General features: G+C 39.2%; 1 protein-coding gene across 2 annotated transcripts in view; it reads right to left on the bottom strand.

Moving 5' to 3' along the window:
- PRKG1 (protein kinase cGMP-dependent 1) overlaps positions 1 to 21,255 on the bottom strand; it is a 535,590-nt gene that overhangs the window by 57,108 nt on the left and 457,227 nt on the right. For both annotated transcript variants that reach the window (XM_074874162.1, XM_074874161.1), the window contains exon 9: positions 12,055 to 12,129. In XM_074874162.1, the coding sequence (XP_074730263.1) occupies positions 12,055 to 12,129 (75 nt within the window). The remainder of the gene's footprint in view (positions 1 to 12,054; positions 12,130 to 21,255) is intronic.

Raw genomic sequence — 21,255 nt, 5'->3', positions numbered from 1 at the left:
GGTGTAGGGATAGGATGAGGGGTAACAGTTTTAAGTGAGAGAGGGGAGATTTAGATTAGATCTAAGGAAGAGGCACAGGTTGCCCAGAGAAGCTGTGGCTGCCCCCTCCCTGGAAGGGTTCAAGGCCAGGTTGGACGGGGCTTTGGGCAACCTGGGCTAGTGGAAGGTGTCCCTGATCATGGCAGGGGGGTTGGAACTAGATGATCTTTAAGGTCCCTTCCAACACAAACCATTCTATGATTCTATGAAAACTTGTGGAAAATTAGGAAAACTTTAAAATATCTCAGGTGAGCATGATTTTTTTTTCCCAAGTTGAACTGGAATCCAACATTCACTGACTTGAAAGGGGAATTCATTATCAGTGACTCCTGTTGACTTCTTGAGTGATATGGCCCCTGGCACACCTAGAGCTCAGCTTTTTTATGTTCAGCTCCTCTATTAAACGGCACAGGAGATGCTGCAGGTCAAACAAATATTTGAATTTCTTCCCCCCATCCATGCTCAAAACAATCCTACAAAATGCTTGAAGCCATTCAAAGAGACTCACTATAAAAGGACCCCTCACTCGAGAGACTCCTACCTCTGTATATGTCCTCATCTGAAACCATCACCAACCCTTATGCATCACAATAGTCAAGGGAAGGTACAGGACTCCTTGTTTCCAGTCTTTATACCTTCTATTTCTCCCCTGAGATGTCTGAGTATTTTTTCCATTTCCAGGAGCAATAGATGGCAGCTGTCCTGGATAGCAAGGCAATGATAAAAATCTGTCTGCTTTAAAAAAAAAGAGAGGTTGAAACACATATAGAAACAAGAGAAAATACTCTTAATTTTGCTTCTGCATTTAACAAGTTCACTTAAAGGAAGTTTAGGTTACCAGAGTTCTGTTTTAGCTGACTGGAAGAAAACCATTTGATTATATTTAATTTTAGAGGGGAGTTTGTGAGGTGCTGAGCATGGTCCAGGACCGGCAGAAGGCTGTTCCTAGCACTCAGTCTTTCAGGACTTTACCCTTTACAAAGGCTGGGGTAATAAAAGATGAAAGTAATTCCTTTTTTTTTCTAAATGTCAGTTTTGATACTTAGCAAGGGCACATTTGAAGCAGCAGTAATCCCATGCAGGTCTCGCTTTCCTGAGACATGAACTTTGGAGATGTATTTTCTCGTTGATACGCTATTTTTCACAAGCAGGAGGTCATGTCTTCACTAAGCACATGCTCAACTCTTAACAAACATTTTCATGTCCAAATCTGACTCAGATGCAAAATATAACAACTCAACTATTGCATAGTTATTAAAATAGCTTATTTGGAAGCAGTGGAGGTGATAATGGGATTGCAAACCATCTTTCAAAGCTAAACTTAAGGCATTCATTTTCCTAAGTGTATGAAATCAGAAAGCAAGCTAGGAAGCCAGGGGAATTTAAGGAGATGGCTAATGTTTCAAAGCAGCCAAGTAGTTAGCTTTTCTTTTTTTTTTTTTTTTTCAAAACCAGCATCTGTAGGGACTCCCTGGCAATTTCCCTGCATGTTAAAAGAGTCACAGCCGTTTACTGGCCTGAGGCCAGCCCATTTTAGATTACTGGCTCCTAAAAGAATTTCAAGCAATAAGAATTACATTTTGCCATCCAAGATGAATGATATCACTTCTGCACAGAAACAGCCTCCAAGTGAAGTAAGGAATAGCTATCCACTAAAATCGCAGTGTGCGAGAAATACACCTTTATTAGAAAGTATCTTCTTAAAGCATAACAGATTAGGGAATGCACCAAAGTCTGGCAAAGTTTATGATTTAATCTGAGACTAAGATCAGTACAAGGATCTGTACATGTACTTGTAGCACCGATGGGTTTGGGTGGAGGTACAGCACAGTTATTCACAGTAGGACATCAACAGCCGGACAAATTGCAACTGCAATTTCAGAAATGTTTTTTGAGCCCCATCGTATCAAGCTAATCCCTTGCTTTGCTGTCAACACATTATGTTATTTGATGTCTTCTGTAGAAGAACCTGACAATCACACCTGAAAATGAAGTAAAAAACCTAAGAGATATTAAAGACAGAGTGCAAAAATGTCTGCATGTGATGGTACGCTGAGCGGAGAGAGCTAGGAACACTTCATACCCATTACTAAAATGAATTTTAAATACAGCTGTGAATGAGGTCCTTTCAACTTACATCAGAAATTTCATTACAATAGCCCTATTATAAACCTCCAGGTAGTTTTACATTAATGACCGATATAACTGGCAAGATCAGACTTTCATCTTCTCTTTAAAGTTTTACAGACACTGAGCTTTCTCACATATTCAAAATTTCATGTTATCTATATTTTTGATGTTTTATCTTGCTATACCTATGTAAAAGCTGTGAGATCAGTTAAATCATGAAAACTAACAGGTTTGGGTTTGGTTTTTTTTTTCAGATGATTTAAAGATTAGAGCTCAGCACTTCTCAAATCATTTAAGAGAGTATTCAGTCAGGCACTGAGAAAATATAGCAAATGCAACCAAGGGCTAATCAATGTAAGTGGAGCACAGCATAGTCAGGATAAATAAGTGCACTGCCCAGCTGTGGGGTTTGGGATGCCCTAAGTGCTGCAAACAAGCAAATGGAAAAAATAATTATATTATCATATGGCAGCAGTTTCTCAGGATCCATCAACAATATTGTAAGCATCAAGGGTTTTTAAATAAACCTCCTTCACTTGGCATTACAAAGTAATTGTAGTGTCAGGTTGTCACCTTCCCGTTGCACCCAAAGAGGGGAGTGTTGCATCATGCGGGTCCCTCAGTTGGCTGCTAGCAGCAGTGAAGGCAGAGACCCATCTCAGCAGTATCATTTGCTCATCTTCTACAGCACCTCTTGGCCTGCCTTTGATTTAGTGCTTAACGTTTGGCAAAATTAAGAGAAATCAAAATAAGAGAGTCTTGCAGTTGAGTGCTGGCAATATAGGTGGCACTGCAATGCCAATATTGCAGTGGTCCAACATTGCTCATGCTCACTAGGTAAGCAAGGATGAGAGGTGGGTAGAAATCCTAAGTTTAATGTGGACTACATTTAGACTGTAAGCTATATATGGAAATTAATTTGAGCCTTCAGGAAAACCGATTATTTTTTACACGGAAGAAGGGAAACAAGAAAAACAGGTTTGTTTCGGTGGATCAGCTGGTGGTGGGATGGAGCTGTCAGCAGTAACTTCAGAGTTAAGGCTGCACTGAGTATTTCACTTACAGCAGGATTAGATTTCTTGCATTTCACAGTTCGGTCATGGAATTTCATCTTCAAATTTGACACAATTAGTGTTCAGGGGTCAACTGAATTTGCTATGCAGTTTTTAGGTATCACTCTTACTAACTTTCTAGGGAAAACAATTAATATTCACTAATCTTTGAACTATGGACCTCCATCGTCCGCTCTGTCCCCCCTCCCTGATGTTTAACCAACTGCATACACCAACATTTCAAAACTTTGGAGCTATTCCCATCACATCCTGGCCTGGGAAGCTTCTTGGGGGAACAGGAAGAAACCTCTTTATCTGGCAACACCTTTCCCAGCTCTGACAAGACAATTCAGCAGCAGGGAGACAGTGCTCCTTCATGTCCTCCCTTGGTGCTTCTCTCCTGGAGCCCAAATGTCTTGCTCCCAAAACTTCCCCAGGTGCCAGCACCATCCACATACTTGCCCTTCAGCTCTCACTGGCTCTACATTTCCTTCTTTCTTTTCCCTTACCAACACTTGGACATAAAAGTGAGGTCTGACCCTACTCCTGGTGGATCTCTTAGGATTTGGTGAGGTACAACCAAGGAAATTTGGTCTAGCAGGCAACTCTGGCACCAGAAAAGCCACAAATGATCCCACAACTATTTCCAGCAGTTCCAAAAATCAGTAGCTCCCTATAGTAGAAGGATCACTGAGTTTTATTTATAATATATTTGACTCCATTCAAGTGCCTCTCTGTTATTTAAGTCAGAAGATGAAAGCAGGACAGAAATAGCCCATCTTCCAGTGGCATAATCCTTACAAAGCTATTTAGATAAATCTTCAGGACAGCTCAAAAATGTGCTGGAGGCCAAATGTACAGACCCAGAAACTGTGCGAAAATGTTTGAATGCTACCTTTGCCTCTCCATCCCTCACGGATGCCAAAGTTTGCCAAAGTTTCTCTTTAAAGCTACCAAGACTGTGCTACATGAAGCTCTAAGTGACCATACTGGAATTAGTAAAGTATTCTCAGCAGCTTCTCAAAAAAATATTTAGATAAATGCCAAAGGAATGGTTAATATTTCTAATACACAGACCTCCATTTCCATCAAGTGCTACCATGTTCAACTGGAACTGACAAGCACATGGATGTGTTCACCGCAACATTTTTGTTTCCTCTGGAATGAGACTCATTATCATCAGAAAGCTTTCTGCTGCACTTTCATTTCATCAATACGGGCCCTAATTCTATAAAACAAATGCCGTAAAATATTACAATATCAGCCTGCTTCAAAGGCACTGATTTTTTTTCACCAGCACTTCCATCTGACATCTGACACAGCCCATTATCATATCAAAAGGTCAAGTTAGCAAGAGGAAAGCATATAGATTATTACCTAAATAAAAATGACCTGGTTTTATAAGCTAATTTAATATATCCCTCGTGAGCGACACGGTGCATTACACAGTGCATTTTCTCAAGAGGAAAGCAGCCATAAAGTCTACCCAGCGCAGATCTCTGCATGAGTAATGCAAGTCTGCAAGCAACCAGCAATTCACCTTCAAAAAAGAAAGTCACAATTTAGCAGTCTCCACTACCTTCATTTAGGGCTATCACCCTGCATGTTATCTTGATGGGCTCTTGACTTTTAAAATTATTTCTGAGATCTTATTTTCTAAGGAAACACCAATTTATTACAGCAGTTGGGAAAATCCTGTAGCCAGACTTGGATAAAAACTACCTGTGGCTTCAGGATGAAATTACAAATTAAGACTAAACTCTGTTATAAGCAAAATTCTCCAGCAGAAAGAAAAAAACCCTTGCATACCAGAGGTCAAATAATGCCATCTAAAGTCTTGGTTTTTCTAAAGAGCAAGATATTTAAACTTATACAAACTTGACAGGTATCAATGATCAGTTATGATTTCTCCTCAGTACTCACCAAGTAGGAGAATTGTTTTAATTATTTACACATCTTAAAAGAAATGATTGCAAGCTCTGCTTTTTATAGAATTAACAAGCTTTTTTCCCCCTTTTGCACATCCTGTGAGGTTTTCCCCCAAGTCTGGCACCGCAGATAGCCAAGGCAAAAACTAGTTCCCATATGGTCCCTAATTCAGAAAACAATCGACACAGAGGGAGATGGAGCCAATTATTACAGCTCTCAGGCTGCCCAGACCTTCCTAATGTTGTAAGCCAGAAAATATTTTCTCTTGCAGAAAAATTACTAATCTAATCGCACTCCGTGCGTCAGTGAATTATTTCAGCCAAAGTTTCCAAAAGCTGTGGCCCAACAGAAAGCCAGACCTTAATTAAATCATTCTCTTCAATTGGTAGCTCCCATTTTGGAACTTTTAACTCTGAAAATTTCCCTTTTGGCAGGGGTTAAAATCTTTCTTGGCTTATCTTATCTATATTTCTAAAAGAAAACAAGATAAAGAAATAAAAAACATCCTTTCCTAACACATGGGGTTGTTTATTATCATCACAAAATCCATGGACTGTCAAGATGTCAAAACCACCACGTACCAGTGTGCTTGCAGACACAGCATCTGTGTGCAAAGCTTTTCCATCTTACCAACAAAAGAGTTTGCATTAAGATAAGCTGGTTTCTGCTGTGTGCTGTGGCCCATTTTTTGGAGCTGAAGGGCCAGCTCCAGCCTTAATACGTTTATGGAGATGTTGGCCAGAACTTGTACCTATGAACCAGCAAAGAGCAGATATCTACATTACAGGCACACCAACATGTGTGACCAGATCACTGCCAACCACTTTCAGACAAACACTGCAATCAGGTTATCAATAAAGAGCAGTCTTTATATGCAAGGTGTATTAAAATATCTCTTAGCCCAGATGAGGAGGGTGTTTCTGAAGCAAGTCCCCTGGCAGGTCCTTCTCACAACTCTGAGTGGGACAAGAGTGCGAGAGCTGGGCTCCTCTCAGGTGACGATAAGTTCCAGTTGGAAGACATGTCTCAGAAGCTGATTTATGTGCAAACACGCTGGCAAGGGAGAAGCTAGACGGACTGAGGGATATGGGGATTTCATCTTGCAAAACACAATACTTGGACACAGCTCACGGGAAGCCTTCAACAGCAGATGGCACCTGCACACCAGCTACCAGCCAACGGAGATGTCAGGCGCAGGCTTCAGTCCAGTCATGCCCACAAGCACTTTCTTATGGCTGGGAGCTGAAAACTTTTCTTAAATTGGCATCTTCAAAAAACCTAGGGCTAAAAGGTATTGGAGGACAGAGTACGATTTTGTAAGTAGCAAAAGAAAGGAAATGAGACGGGCCATCATACCACCTTGCTTGCTCAAACTACAAAGCTGTATCTGTACCATTCTCATTAGAATAAAGTCAATTTTACCTTTAAAGCCAGGGTGGAAGGGGAAAAGTGTGTACAAAGTATGCATATAAAATTGAAAAATATTAATAACCACCCTCTGCACCAAAACAAAGTCAATAAATTGCTAGGATGTTTTGTTATGAATAAATGTAGTGAGAGAAGCAGTGTAAAGTGAAAAAAAGACATGACTCTGGCCAGTACAATAAAAGGTTTGGATGTAGCTCTTTTTTAAAACACAGCTCATGTAAAGATGAAGGGTGTTTGGGGCCAGAGCTGCCACGAAAGGAAAAGGCATCGTATACCTACACAAAGGTCCCTGCCTCCTCGAGTACTATGAAAAGGAGACAATTTTGGCTGTGAGTACCAAGATGTATTCCTCCAGGGCTGCAATGCAGCTGGAATGAAAAAAAAAAAAAAAAAAAAAACCAACCAAAACAAACAAAAAGTGCAATCAAAATAGCCTACATCTGCAGAGAGCCTGGAGCAACAGCATGAAGGCACCAGTGTCTGGACTTCAACAGGGTATTAATTTCAAGCCCCGCTGCCACAGGAGATCAACATCAGCAGAAAATTCTAGATGTGATGGGAGAAAAGGAGCTCAGGGACCCTGGTCATCAGAATGGATAGGCTCTCCTTGGCCGGGCAAAGCCCAGGCAGCTGCCAGCTTTCCCAGCTTGGTGGTCAGGGTCACCTTGTTGCTGTCCTTGCCTCTGTGTCACAGGAGAGGCTCTCCCTTGCTACAGCCATGTCATGGGAAGGTGGGACCAAGCTAGAGGGGACCTCATCTGATGACCTTGTTAGTGGTTAAAGTAGTGTGCAGTGAGCTAACGGTATTTGCTGAACCCTCACTTCACTTGGCACCAACAACTGCAGTAGAAACAACCTGTTTCCTCTTGGATTTATGAGAGCTGCAGTAGTGGCTCTATTTGGAAGTAATCTACACTAGATGGGTCTCCTGCTTATTTAGGGATCTCCTTCATGCCCTAATACCAATGTGGCCAGGCCTGACACTGGGACATGAGTGCTGTTCTTCTGAAACTCCCATTTTGTCAGAACATGAACTGAATTAAATGTTTGCCTCTCCTCTTCACCTCTTCTCTGGTAAGGATGTAACTATAATAGTCATTAGTTGATGAATTTATTAATTCATCTGAACACATCCAAGGAGTAGAATATTAATTATATAGTCTCACAGATGATACATTAATGATTTCTGATTTAAGAGATTGAACATGTTAAGAAGAACTGTCAATCCCAAGCTTGCAAAAAACAGGGAAAAGTGTCTCCAAAATTAGTATTAGTTGGGTAGTAAGATATTAGTTGTAAAGAAATAGATCAGTTCTGGTGCTGGAGTAAGCTCATATTGTAAAGATGATCTCTGTAATCATGAAGATAAAAAAGGGTTCTTCCATTTAGATAAAAGCCACAATTTTTATATTCACCTGGCTTTAAGGAAACTCACAAAGCGGCATCAAAGATGACTCAGCTTGGGCACATGAGCAACTCTGCTGAATTCCACTGCTTTCAGCAACACAGGTGCACACTTGCTTTCCTAGACAAACAGATGTCTTCTTGAGGGAAGGTCAGAGCCCTTGAAGAACACAGCTTTCTTCAAGGTCTGCTTGGCAGGGACTCCTGGGCACCTTCCCACTGGAGCACTGACACAGCCTTGTGTTGGATGTCCTGGCTGCCCTTGCAGGACAAGAGTCAGGCATTTAGGACACAATCCAAAGGTGCCCATGCAGAACAGACAGACACCTACAACCATCACGGCCAGTATGCAGATACCTAAAGCCATGGTTCCCCGTGACACCCCATTTAGTGGTGCATGAAGCCTCTCTGCTCAGCTGAACTATTTTTGAATGGTGGTATGTATTTTCTTTGCCTTCAAGAGCTGAGCAGAGCTTGCTCTTTCCTTCAAATCATGCCGAAGGGTAGGAAGTTGTAGCTCAGTTGTCTACAGCAGTTTGATTGCTAGAACATTTTCCCAGGTCCTAGGAGCACCCTAACCATATCTCAAGGCTTGGCTGGGAAAACACCAGGCTGCCAAGAGAGAAACTCAACAAAAAGTTGTTCAGCCCTTTCAGACCTGGAGGACTGTTGGATACATGGAAAGATTTTCTGACCCCGTAACTTCTGCCTAACATCCTCTCCGTCATGTCTGCACTGGGGCTACCAGCTCTGTGACCCCAGGGTCACACTACAGCATGGAGACAAAAACACCCACCAGTGCCACCTGCTAATGAATTCCAGCCCATGGCCCAAGTCCTGCTTTGGGAACATGAACCCTGCATTGGATGTAGTCTAAACCTGTGTTTTAGCTGAGCAAGAGACTACAAATTAACAGGAATTTAATAATCACCTTGATATGGTAGATTTATACTAAAATACATTTGCTGCCATTTTGTAGACATTTTTATACGTATCATTTCAGTTCATATTTCTTAACCAACAGCAACTGATAAGAAAATATTACATCGTTCACATTTTGGTCCTGAATGTGGCCACCACACCAGTCAAAAGCAGGCTCTGACACTCCGTAATGATGTCTCACAATGATGTCCTTTGTATTTACTCTGCGCAGTTACATCTGCTGAATGTCTGACCTTTGTGTGGATCATCCTGATCCACCTGATACACAGTGAGGCACAAGTATACAGAAAATTTCTATCCATCCAAAATCCTTTTGCCACCTGCCATACAAGCACTGAAAATGAGATGCTAGCTACAAGGATGCAAAAAAGAGGAAAAAAAAATTGTTTATGTGATTTGAGTTGTGTAAAGCTTCACCAAACCCGAATGCGCTTTATGTGTTGAGTTCTTCCCTTTGACAAACTTCCCCTTGGAAAAGATAAACCCTTGAAGGACAACGAGCTGGAGCTAATTAACAGCTGCTTGCAAAGTAATCCAGGTTAAAATTTCTGCCAAGTAGACTTTTCTCCCAGAGGAGTTTTATCTTGTGAGATATAGAAACAATAACTCTTGAGCAATAAAACCTTCTGAAGCAGCTCACAATGCATCTCACTTTACTCTCCAAGTAACTTTGCCGTTTTTTCCTCTTCTATTCATCTTTTTGCAGGCATGTACTTGCTTTCAAGGAGTTGAGCAAATGTGAATATGGTATTTGACTAACAAATGCCATATCTTTTGAAAGAGTGTTCCTGTTTTTTTAATGTTTCTCCAGGAAGACAGCACTGATCCCTTCTGCTTTTTCAAAGTCAAAATGTCAATATGCAAAGGACAATAACGTCACTGTCACATACAGTCTCAAGTGACAGGACTCATGCACAGGCCTCTGACTTTTAAGATAGAAATGTTGCTGTCAAAATTAATTGATTCCTCCTTTTGGAGAATAATTCCTCCATCACCAGGAATCCTTCACTTTGCCCTCCCACTGGGATGAAATACTTGGCATTAGAAGAAAAGCAGAGGAATAAAGAAGATAAAAGCTCAAAAATGTTAAGGTTAACATTGGCCCACTGGTTCGCAAAATGAAGAGTTTATTCAAAATAGGTCCAAAACTGCAGTCCCCCCACCCAGTGCACAAGGGATCCTGAAAGCCCTTCCCTAAAACTCACAAAACCATCCTGAAAGAGCCTCCAATACAATCTGCGTACACAAACATTTCCTGTGATAATAAATTATTACGTGATACTCTATTAATAACAGAGCTTGAAATCATAGATGGGAAAAGACAGACTATGAAATGAGGAATGGCAAGTCCTATTTGCAAATTTTACTTGGTGCTAATGGGTTGTGGTGTAACCTTATAAAAGCTTCTATGATAATAACATGTTACTATTAAAACCAAAAATCCTCAGTTTCATTACCAATGTTTTCTTCCCTTTTGTTCAGATGGAAATCAATATAACCCAAATAGTAACACTAAAAACAAAAAAATCTAAAATAATAATAGCACAGGCACTTGGGACCATCTCTCTGAAGCTAAGGTAATTTTCCAACACTTTGTAAAATGCTTTACATAAGCTGCTACTGGCATTAAAATGTCGTATTTTCAGCTGGTACTAATAGCTAATATATATAATAATATATATTTATCTATAATATCTAATAGCTAGTTATCTGCTGCTATAGCACTGTGTCCATTTGACTTTACATTCTGTGCCCAAAATACCTATTATCTGGGATGGTAAAAGAGGCTGGTAGCCTCCTGCCTTTTTAATTCACTCAACAAGAATTTTAGGGAACTTAAGCATGCGAAGAAGAAAGCTTACATGTTTGATTTGGGGCAGGGAAATATTATTCTAAACTAAAATGCAACCCTGGGGTGCCTTCTAGTACCTTAAAATAAATTAAACACGATTAAAAATGTATTTCAAAGATGATAAAAAAGAAAATAGTATCTTAATTTGTGGGCACTTTGCAATATTAGCCAGTTTTCAAGAAACTGAGTTTCTTGGGATGCATATTTACTTTCTGAAGCAAACAAACAAAAAGTTATTTTTAATCAACTAACTAATTAGGGCTTCTCATTTTCTCTCCACAGAAGTGCCAAATACCTTTGTTATACACTATTTCAAACCCCTCTGGTTTAATGAGAAGTTTCTATGTATAACTTGAGCAATCTTAAATTTAGACAGCTGCAGACCACTGATTAACAGTCACACTGAGCATTTGACCGAGAAAACACCTATCCCCTTCTTTAACGTGGTAATAAAAAAAAATCAGGAAAAAAGTAAAATGATTTTAGAAGAGTAAAATAATTTTGTATAGAGCAACTTCAGTTTTTGTTTTAAGCAACTTTTGCCTTTGAATCATATTGGCTTATATTCAGTATCCTCTAATCAGAACATGTTCCTCTTCAAAAGCTTTATTGTTGGTATAGTATCAAAGCACAGACATAACAAAGTTTTCCTATCAAAACCAAATTGTAGTTCAAGAATGAATGAAGAGTGGGCGTTTTTTTGAAATATTTTAAAATCTCAATACACTTCAGCTCGCTTCTGAAAGGAATGAATATTTATATTAGGTATTTGGATGAATATATTGCTTCACATCAAGGCCGCTCTAGTATCCATTCAAAAATGACAAGCTCGATTTCCCGTTCTTTGTCTCAGAACACACTTTGACTTTGTGAAAAGTCTGAAAAAGATCAGAGTTCTCTAAAGAAACAAATCATGTTCAACAACAATTTCCGTCACTACTAGAGCTTTCCAAGACCTGTATTTTCTCACCTTAAAATATTTCAAGAGAATTTTTTGAAGATCTAACACTTCTGAGGACTCAAATATTGCGATTACGACAGACCTTTGGACCACCCAGCTCTGGGCACTGGGAAACCTCCATATTCATGGAGAGAGCCAGGGAGGTAGCGGGAGGTTCATCCAGAGAAAAATTCAGAGTAAGCACCAAATTCACTAGTTTTTAGGCTGTTTTATACTACTGTGTTAAGAAAAAACAGGGTTTTTTTAATTACAGTGATGTACCACCAATTAAAAATGAGGTTAGGAATGTATGCTGAACATAATGAGCAGACACTTACTTTGCTTTTGCTTCTGCATCTTCATAGGCTTTATTGGAAACGTCATCTAGGCCGCCAATCAGATGTTTGAAGGAGCTGTAAAAATAAAAGGGCATTTTTAGAGGAAGAGTCTCCATTTGGGAGCCAAGCAAGTCAACATGGCTCTTCGACAGCAACCAGGGGCCATCCTTCGATGCCAGAGATGGCTGCAACTGGTGCCAGGACTGGGCATCTGCTGGGAAACACAGCCTCAGACATGCTGGGAAAGGGGTGGAAATGCAATAACCAATGCCAGGAAGATCCAAACTTATTTATCCACCTTTTTTCGGGACTGAACCCCCTGTAATTACTGCTGAAGTTTTCCTTCCCTCCGATATAAGTTTTAGAGTAAATCTGTCAATATGGCTGGTAAGTCCCATGATGGTGAGGTGCCACCCTGTTCTCCAAACAGAAACTCTATAAACCACTCTGCTTTCAGAGTTAAGGATAATCTTTATTTCTGTATCTTAGTTTTCTCAGTGACCAAAAACACAGCAGAGAGAAATAAAATGAGGGGAAAAAGCAGAAAAGGAAAAGAAAGTGAGGGCAGAAACACAAACAAATTGTCATAAGCCAAACTGCTTAATGACATTTGAGAGGAAATCGGGTTAAACTGAGTAAGACGGGGTGAAATGTTAGGGATGCTGAGCTGTCTTTTGTACAAGCTGTGGGTCCTCTAACATCATCCTCTATCCCAGGGGAGACACAAAGGGCACAGACATATCGGAAAAAGAATTAGAAAATCTTTTTATATCATGAGTGACTCAAACAAATGGCCCCAATGGCCATTTAATCAACTAACAAGCAACACTCCAGAGAAAGAAAATTTTAAAATACTACTGTTTTATCTTTGGTAGTGATGTTACACAGTGTCAGTGACTAAATAAGAAATAAAAATTGAATATTTTAAGTAATTTTCAATAATTGAAATCAATTAATACCTATAACTGAAAATATTTCAGGTGAAAAGCATAGTTCCCTATTATGCATTTCCATTATTCCCAGCGTGTCTGTCACACATAGGTTTTCTTTTTTTCAAGAACCACATGCAAAATGAGAAAAGAGCTAAGCTAATTTAAAAGGATGAACTGCTGCAAACTACAGTGTCTTGACTAATCTCTGCCTTAAGGTCACAGCTTCGGAAATGAAAGTCCTGCAGTTCCTCTGGCTTCTATCTGTTCATGACACTCCTGAGGCACTAAACATAGAGACAAAGAACAGAAATGGCTATGAAGAAATTGAAAAAAAAATGAACTGAAAAGTTGAAAAAATTTGAAAAACAAAAAATCACCATTTAGAACCATATTTATGAATTTAGGAATAAGAACAAAATATTTAATATGGTCCTCTCTCAACAAAGACTTTTAGAAGGTTTCAGCAGGTGAAAAAAAATACAGGGCACGTTCATAAAGGTAACAATTTGCAGATAATTTGCATTTTTTCCCCTAAATCACTTGGTTTCAGATCACATGACATTATATAGGATAAAGAGCCACAGATGAAAAACCTGTGACAGAAAAGCTTCAAATCCCAGCTGTTTGTGAAAATACAGCAACGAGCAGAATTCACCAGCCTGATGTATTCAGGTTGAGTGGAGGGCAGCTGTGGGAAATGCAATATCCTGCTATGTATGAGGTTAACCAGGGTGACTTCGTGCTCCCTTTGGCCTCGAGTGCAATGAAACTGTTCAGACCACGCTTTGCTCAAGCAGCTTAAACATGTTGTAAGGTCTTAAGTGGTGTTGCTGCATCAGGAGATGCTTGGCCCTATGCAAGGTACCCTGCGTGCACGTGGCAAGCGGGGACATGACTTCCAGAAGAATGAAATGTGGCTTAATTATCTTGCTTTATGAACAGCAGCTGGAAAAAGCCATATTTTACCCATTATTGTAATAAATATGAGTTGAGAGTTCACAATTGGGAGAGGTATTTATATTGGTTTGGATCTAGAGCTGCTGTAACAGGCCTTTCCAGCATGGCCTTTTGCATAATTACAGTCATCACCACTCTGGAAATATCCTCTGCCCACACAAATTCCCCGAGTTTTCCACTTTGTTTCATTCGCAATATTTCAAATTATACAATCTAGGAAATCATTTACGCAGCACAGAGAAAGTAATGGGAACTCATTAACGAGGAAGAGAAGGCAAAAGGCCCCTTTGCTCTTGCATGGAAATTGTGTTAGGGTTTTTTAACAAGGCAGGCTGTAGTTTTCAATTTTAAGATGTGTTAATCATCAGAGTATCTTTTCAACCCATAATTCCCTACTCAGCAGTGAAAATATGAAAAATTCAGCTCATTCAACATATCGAGGTTTATCTTTACTGTGCTGAAGATGTGCCATAGGGTAAAGCCAAACCCTTGAAAGGTGACACTGAAAGCAAAGCAAGATGTGTATGGTAATGCTCACTTGCACAACAAACAGGTATTTAGGCAATTAAGAGAGTCACAGTAATACTGTAATCCTCTTGGAACACTATAAGATATGACCTAGGGTTTAAAATTAAATTTAACGTAGCTAGGCTTGGTTTGCCTTCATATGGTTAGGAAAATGTTTCAGGGTTAAACTCCAATTTTTTTTGGTAATGCAAATAAATCTTTGTGTAGTGAAACATTGTATGGACAACTAAGAAAAAAGTCACTGAAAGGAGTAACAACAGTTTGTCTAATATCCTTAAGTTTTTATTAAAATATGTTAAACAAGACTTAGGACTGGGCAAGATATTGAAGTTCACTCAAGTCACTTTTTTATTCCCTATCTCAATGCTGTTGAAGTATCACCTCAGTCACAACTTCCTCAAGAATTTAATCAGAAAACTGTTCTTTTTTTCTCCTCATAGCCTCCTCTCTTCATTTTTTCTATTCTCTCCTCATAACCAATTTTCTCCATGGATAAACTTCACCCCATCTGGGAGAAACAGTAAAGCAGCAAAAACTAAAATCTCCAGTGAAAGTGTTCAGCTCAGTTTGTATAGGGTCAGTCATGCTAGGATAATACTTTTTTATTTTATTTTTCTCCAATTTCCATTGCCAAGAGGGTTGATACAGTAACCTTTCTTGACACCTCAAAGCTATCCCCGTTAAAAAAAAACAAACCAGGCTTTCAAATACAGACAAACACATAAAATCCAAAGTGAAAAATCTGAAAATACCGGAAATATTTTAAATGTTTCCTTAAAAATACCTGTATCTTCTTGATATGTGTAACTGAATTAGGCAATATACAGAAAAAAAAGCATTTAGCACTCAATATCTGCAAATACCATGTAGTTTTGTAGCACTACCAGCCTCTGTCAGCAGGAGCTGTGCCTTGAGTTTTAGTGGCTCTTATCCTTCAGCTCCTCTCTCTAACAAACATTTGCATTAGACAATTTTGTATTCCCAGCACCCACAACATTTACACCTGGTACATCTCAGCACTCCAAGAAAATATTGTCATCAACATAAATAAATTATATGGAGGGAAAAAATCACATATAAATAAAAGATGAACCCAATCAACTTCGGTGTAAATACTCTTACAGTTCAGGAGAATCTATGAACATTCACTTTTTCAGTTTTAAGAGGTACATGTGAAAAAAAAAAAGTTTAAAAAGTTGCACCAACTTCTCTCCCAGAATGCCAACGGCGATCAAAATGTTAGGAATGAGTTTTGAACCTCTTCCTCCTGTTTTATCCCCATACGAAGTAGCTGCAAGTAAGTCTGTCTGTATGTGTTTATTCAAATTGATTTACAGAACAGATGTTCAAGGTTGTCCCACTTGTGCCTACATAATTTTTATCAGAAGACATTTTATAATAAATTTCCTAGAGGACCAATCCATCAAATTCAGCATATCATAATTATTTATTAACTTTTCCCCAATCAGTCCAACCGTACTTCTGCAACAAATCTAATAACCCCTCCAGGGAGCCTGAAAATTCACCAAGATGAGCTACAACAGGCCAAGCTTGAAACACTTTGGAGGCAACAACGTTGTGCATCTCCCACAATTAGTTTATTCCCAGAGGATGAATTACTGCAGTATCACAATAGGAAATACTTAACTAGCAACAGTCTTGCATTTTATTTCACACAGGGTCTTAGTAAGTCATAACCACAGAAAGCCTACGAATTGTAAAGAAAAAATTGCTCTTGGTATTAAAAGTGAATAAAAGACATCTGACAACTAACAACTGTTATAAAATATTAGTATGTTTATCTAGATCATACATTTGATCAGAAGAAAACTGTATTTTTGCAATGAGCTGTCTGGCTCCCCGAGTATCCAAAGCCGCCTACAAATTCCTTGAAACAGTCAGATGTATAGTTTTACAATTCCCATGACCAATATGTGGATTCTGCTGAACTTTTCAAACCAATTTCTTAAGCCTCCCAGTTGGGTCTATGCTTCATGGTTGGCAGCACGAGTATCTCCTTCCCTCCAGACAGGTTGGCTAAATCAACCTGGTCTCACCATTAAGCTTGAGCATGGAGAAGACGCCTGCCTGCCTGGTGCTGAGATCACTTAGCAAATCTGTCACCCTCATTGATCAGCTTTGTCGCCATCTCGTTTTATTTTCCCTATCAGGTTCGTGGAACCTCCTCTTCAATGTCAGTGTGCATGGGCGTGTTGAAACTTTGAATATAATGTGAAATTCCCCAGAAATTTTTCCTACCGTTACTAAGTTGTTTCCTTGAAATACACCTGGCCAGGTAGGACTATACTACTTTTTTTCTGGCAAAATGACAATTCTTAATGTTCTAGCAAATAATCTATTTGCCGTCATAGTCCTCTTCCTTGGGTGACAAAAATTAATTGTACTCCCAATGTGCTCACTGTAGAGCTTGTACAACTGCACTACAGCAGCTACCTCTCCTGAAAATTCCACCTCTGAAGCCCACTTCATTTTCTATACGTTTTCTAAATACTGGTAGAGATCTCAAGCCAACCAATCAATTCTCTTCAGCCATTCCCAAACACAAACTCCTATAAATCCTTATAAATAATTTCCTAAATGTGTTGCTTTTCTATGATGCAGAACTGAAGCCCATTAGAAGAAAGAATTGTAAGTGCCCTTGTCCATCTGATTTCCCAAAGAGTCTCTTTAATGTCTCCATTTTCTATTTTTAATATTGAGAATCAGAGTTACACATCCACTTTTAAAACCTTCTATTTAATTTAAGCTAAATTAACAAATTATCACTCCATCCAAGGTTATTTTCCATGGTCTGCTCATCACTGCTTACCAAAAAACCACCTGTGACATTATGTTCATCATGTGCCAAAACCTGCTCCAACCAGCTGTTTCAGTGACCACTTGTTACACTATCATTTTCAGGAATATCTGGAACTTTCCATTTTTAGTAGCAATTATTTTTCCTTCTTCTCTGGAAATTTACAGTCGTTTATAATGACGTAGGTCCAGAAATCTCACTTTCCACAAAAACTTTTCACATTGATGCTATTCATACCTAAACACATTCGTATCCAGACACATCCAGGAGTCCCTTCACTACTACTCCTTTGCCATCTTCTTAAAAGACATTCTGACCCAAAACAGAAATCCTTGCTGGACACCTCCTCCTTATTAGGTTCCAGTCTATTGAATCCCTATGAAATTAATCCCTATTAGCTTTATTATATTTTCCTCCAGATGCATTTCATACATGGTTGCTCCTCTATATTTCCATTATCTTTGTGCCCAAGATTCCATCTACTGGGAGGCCTCAGTTTGCCCTCTCTGGCTCCTTGCACAATTACCAGTTCTGCAACAGATTTCTTGCAGAATTTCCTGTAAGGGCTGCAAAAATCTCCCTTCTTTGCACAGTCACAGTCTGGATTTCTTCACAGGTTCCAGTTCTTGGTTGAAGCTAGGTGTTTCTCCTTGCTTTCTCATCTTCAGTAATGGCCTGCTGCTTACGTTCATTCCCCAGCACAACAAACTATTGCTTTATGCTTTTTTCCCCTTTGCTAGCTCATGTTTTCTGCCTGTTTGTGATCATAACCTTTGAAGAGCCATGGTCCTTAATGGGACATTTGCCATCCACTGATGCCTCAGCTGGTACCTGTGATGTTTCAGGTGATGTCTGTATTGCTTCAGTTCTTTGTGCATCCACTTTTCCATGTCTTCAAAATCCAAACTCCAGAATCATTTACATTTGGAACCCAAACTCTCAGTTTTTCTCCTCCATGAACTACAGCATATAATATTGTCCATGCACAGCTTCCATCTCAAGGATCTCATGCACTGATCTTCAGTAACTTCCAGTCCTCGAATAAATATACTTCCCCTGTTGCTATTAACTTACATGCTGTTACATTTTCTTTGTTCTTATTACCTTAAAAGAACACACCAAACACCCTGTTTTCTTCCCTACATTTACCGACTCCCAGCACTTACTGGCATCTAGGCCAAAATGGTATCAACAGACTGAACTAAAGCACTCAACACAATGAACACATACATTCACATTTCTTCTATGTCACCCATGCCAATTTCAGAAAAATACAACGTGGAGACTATGTGGAGACTATGTGAAATAGTTCACCCAGTTTAAAAGAACAACCAAATTAAAAGTTCAACATGGAACCTGTTGGGTTCAGATTATTGCTGAAGGACATCTTCCTAAAGGTTTAACTCGCAGGTTGTTCACAAGCAATATTCATTCATGTGGGAGTGAAACACAGCATAATCTGACATTAAACCTCAGCAAAGTCAGCCCAAACTTCTGCTGCAGCTTAGTTAGAGCCTGTTGATTGGCTTCATCTTACCTCCTGCATTGTGGAGACTGCTGATGAAGCCTAAGAGTGTTAAGGACCAAATCCCACAGAAATTCATTATTCTGGTAAAGGAAGGGACTTAAAAAGATAATTACAAGACAGGAAGAAAGTCAGCGTTGTCCTTCATAACAAATATTTTCAGGACAAGGACAAGTGGGAACAAAATGGCTTAAAGTCCGTGGGACACATAAAATGCTTGCTGCACTGCAGGTCATTTTCTTTGTTATATCACAACTCTGCCTGTTTCTGCATCAGAAAAGGATGCTGAAAATCCATTGTTGCAAAGCATGTCTACATAGATTTGCTAGAAATAGCTATACGACTTTTGGGGCATTTATGGGGTGTTTCTGTGACTGTAATGGCCTTCTTGTTTCACAAGGAAATTAAAAAGCAAAGGCAGCACTGACATCATGAAAGTTTGGTAATTAAAACATAGTACTGTTCGGCTTTCCTTATGTTATTTCCAACCCCCGCTGCTTCACCCCTGTAGCATTTTCATACATACTTTTTGAATTTCAGAAGTGATTTCAGGCAAACCATTTCATCTTTTCACGCTTAAACAATGTCCCATCTCAAACCCAGCTCTCCCAGAGCTTGCTTGGTGGCCTGACTCATCCCTATAAAGAAAGTTTCCTGTATTATTACCCTCAAAGTCCTCCAGCAACTAAAACAGCCCTACAGTTGCTCATAATATTGCCAAATCCAGAGACCAGCCTTCCATCTCTCTTAGGAATAACTTGCTGTGATACCAGGGTGTGACTCTTAGAGTTCAAGTGGAGATGGGAGTATGGCAGCTGTATTAGCAGCACGGCTCTCAGCTGTTCCGTGGAACAATTTTTGGATGTCTTGGGAAGACTTTTACAAGGAAGCTAGAAGAGCTACCCTGATGATAAGATAATGCCAATGGGTAATATTAACCCCTACTGTCAGTAAGACTGAAATTCTCCAGTTTCTCAGAAATGGATTGATCGTTAAGGAAACGTTTTCCCATAACTAGTTCTTTGAAATTGCAGCATCAATTTTGCTAAAATGTTTCAGATAGAGGCACACACACAGCATGAAAATTGCTGCTTCAATAGTTACATTTGAGTAAGCAAAGAGCTTGTCTTGTAACAGAAAATATCAGGCAACCTTAATGACATGTGTCACTCCTCCGTCTGTGCGGAACAGCTTCCGACTATAGGTAAAGCTGACTTCCACTTTCCATTGCAATCTTGAGTATAACTCAGCATGAACTTTTACCATGATCACCATAATAAACCATATGTTGCAATATTCCATGAATTTGGATATAAAGAAATGTTATTTTTCCTCATTAACAGAACAGTGCCTGCACCATTTTCCAAATTTACAGAAGTCTTAGTAGATTTTCTCCATATTAAAATTAGCTTCTACAGTTATTCATATGCCTATAAAATAACAATCTAAGAGAAGAGCTATGACAAGAAAGTCAGAACTGTCTAGGACACAGGACAACCTTCCCTGAACTATAAATAGTGCTATAAATAGCATTACTTTTCTTGCAGTATAAATAGGACTCTTGTAAATAGTGTTACTCTGCTACTAATTGCAGAGCATTACTAGAATCTCTAGTATAGATTATCTACAGCTTCATTGGCTTAAATTTAACTTGTATTTCCTTACTATTTGAAGGGCATTACATACTGAGAAAAAGACAAGAGACAAGCAAATAAACAGTCTGTAAAATGATCAGGAATGACTGACGCTGCAATTACCAGTCATTTGGATTTTTTTAATGCTTAACAGTGCAAAACAAAAATAACCCTTAGAAGTGTTCAGGAAAAAAAGCATAAAGTATTTGCTGGTTTGTATTTCTCTGAATTAATGCTTGTTAAATTATCTAATTATGTAATTTCTTCTTTTTGCCCCACAGAATGATAACGGATAGTGTGTCTTACCTATCAGGCTACCTTGTTTGAGTATCTGAAAGAAAGCCACTCAGCTGACAGTCCTGAAGTTCACCATCTGTTTTCAACAGATAGACCATATTTTTTGTCAATTGAACATAAACAAACTAACCTACCAGAAGACCTTGGATTTTTGAAGTATTATTCCCCAGTTCAGCCATTACAGAACACTAGATTTCTAGAAATGAAGGACTGTAAGATAACTGGTTGCAAACCACTTGTGTCAAAGCAGGATTGGGTGTACGTAGATCGTTCCTACAAGATACTTGAGCATCTTGATGTCACTTCTAATCCAGCATCTGACCTTTGACAGTGTCTTGCATCAAGACTATATGCCCAGGAAAGAGTTCAAGGACAGAGCAACCATTTGTGATGTTTGCCTCTGTACTTTCCTACACCTCTCCAAAAGTTCCTAGCCTAGAGGTAGGTCCTACATATTTAAAAAATCCAATGGATTTCTCTTCCTTTTGAACACTTGCAAACTCTTCTCAT

Source organism: Strix uralensis, chromosome 7, assembly GCF_047716275.1.
Source record: "Strix uralensis isolate ZFMK-TIS-50842 chromosome 7, bStrUra1, whole genome shotgun sequence".
NCBI lineage: Eukaryota > Metazoa > Chordata > Aves > Strigiformes > Strigidae > Strix > Strix uralensis.
This window is presented reverse-complemented; position numbering and strand designations above follow the sequence as displayed.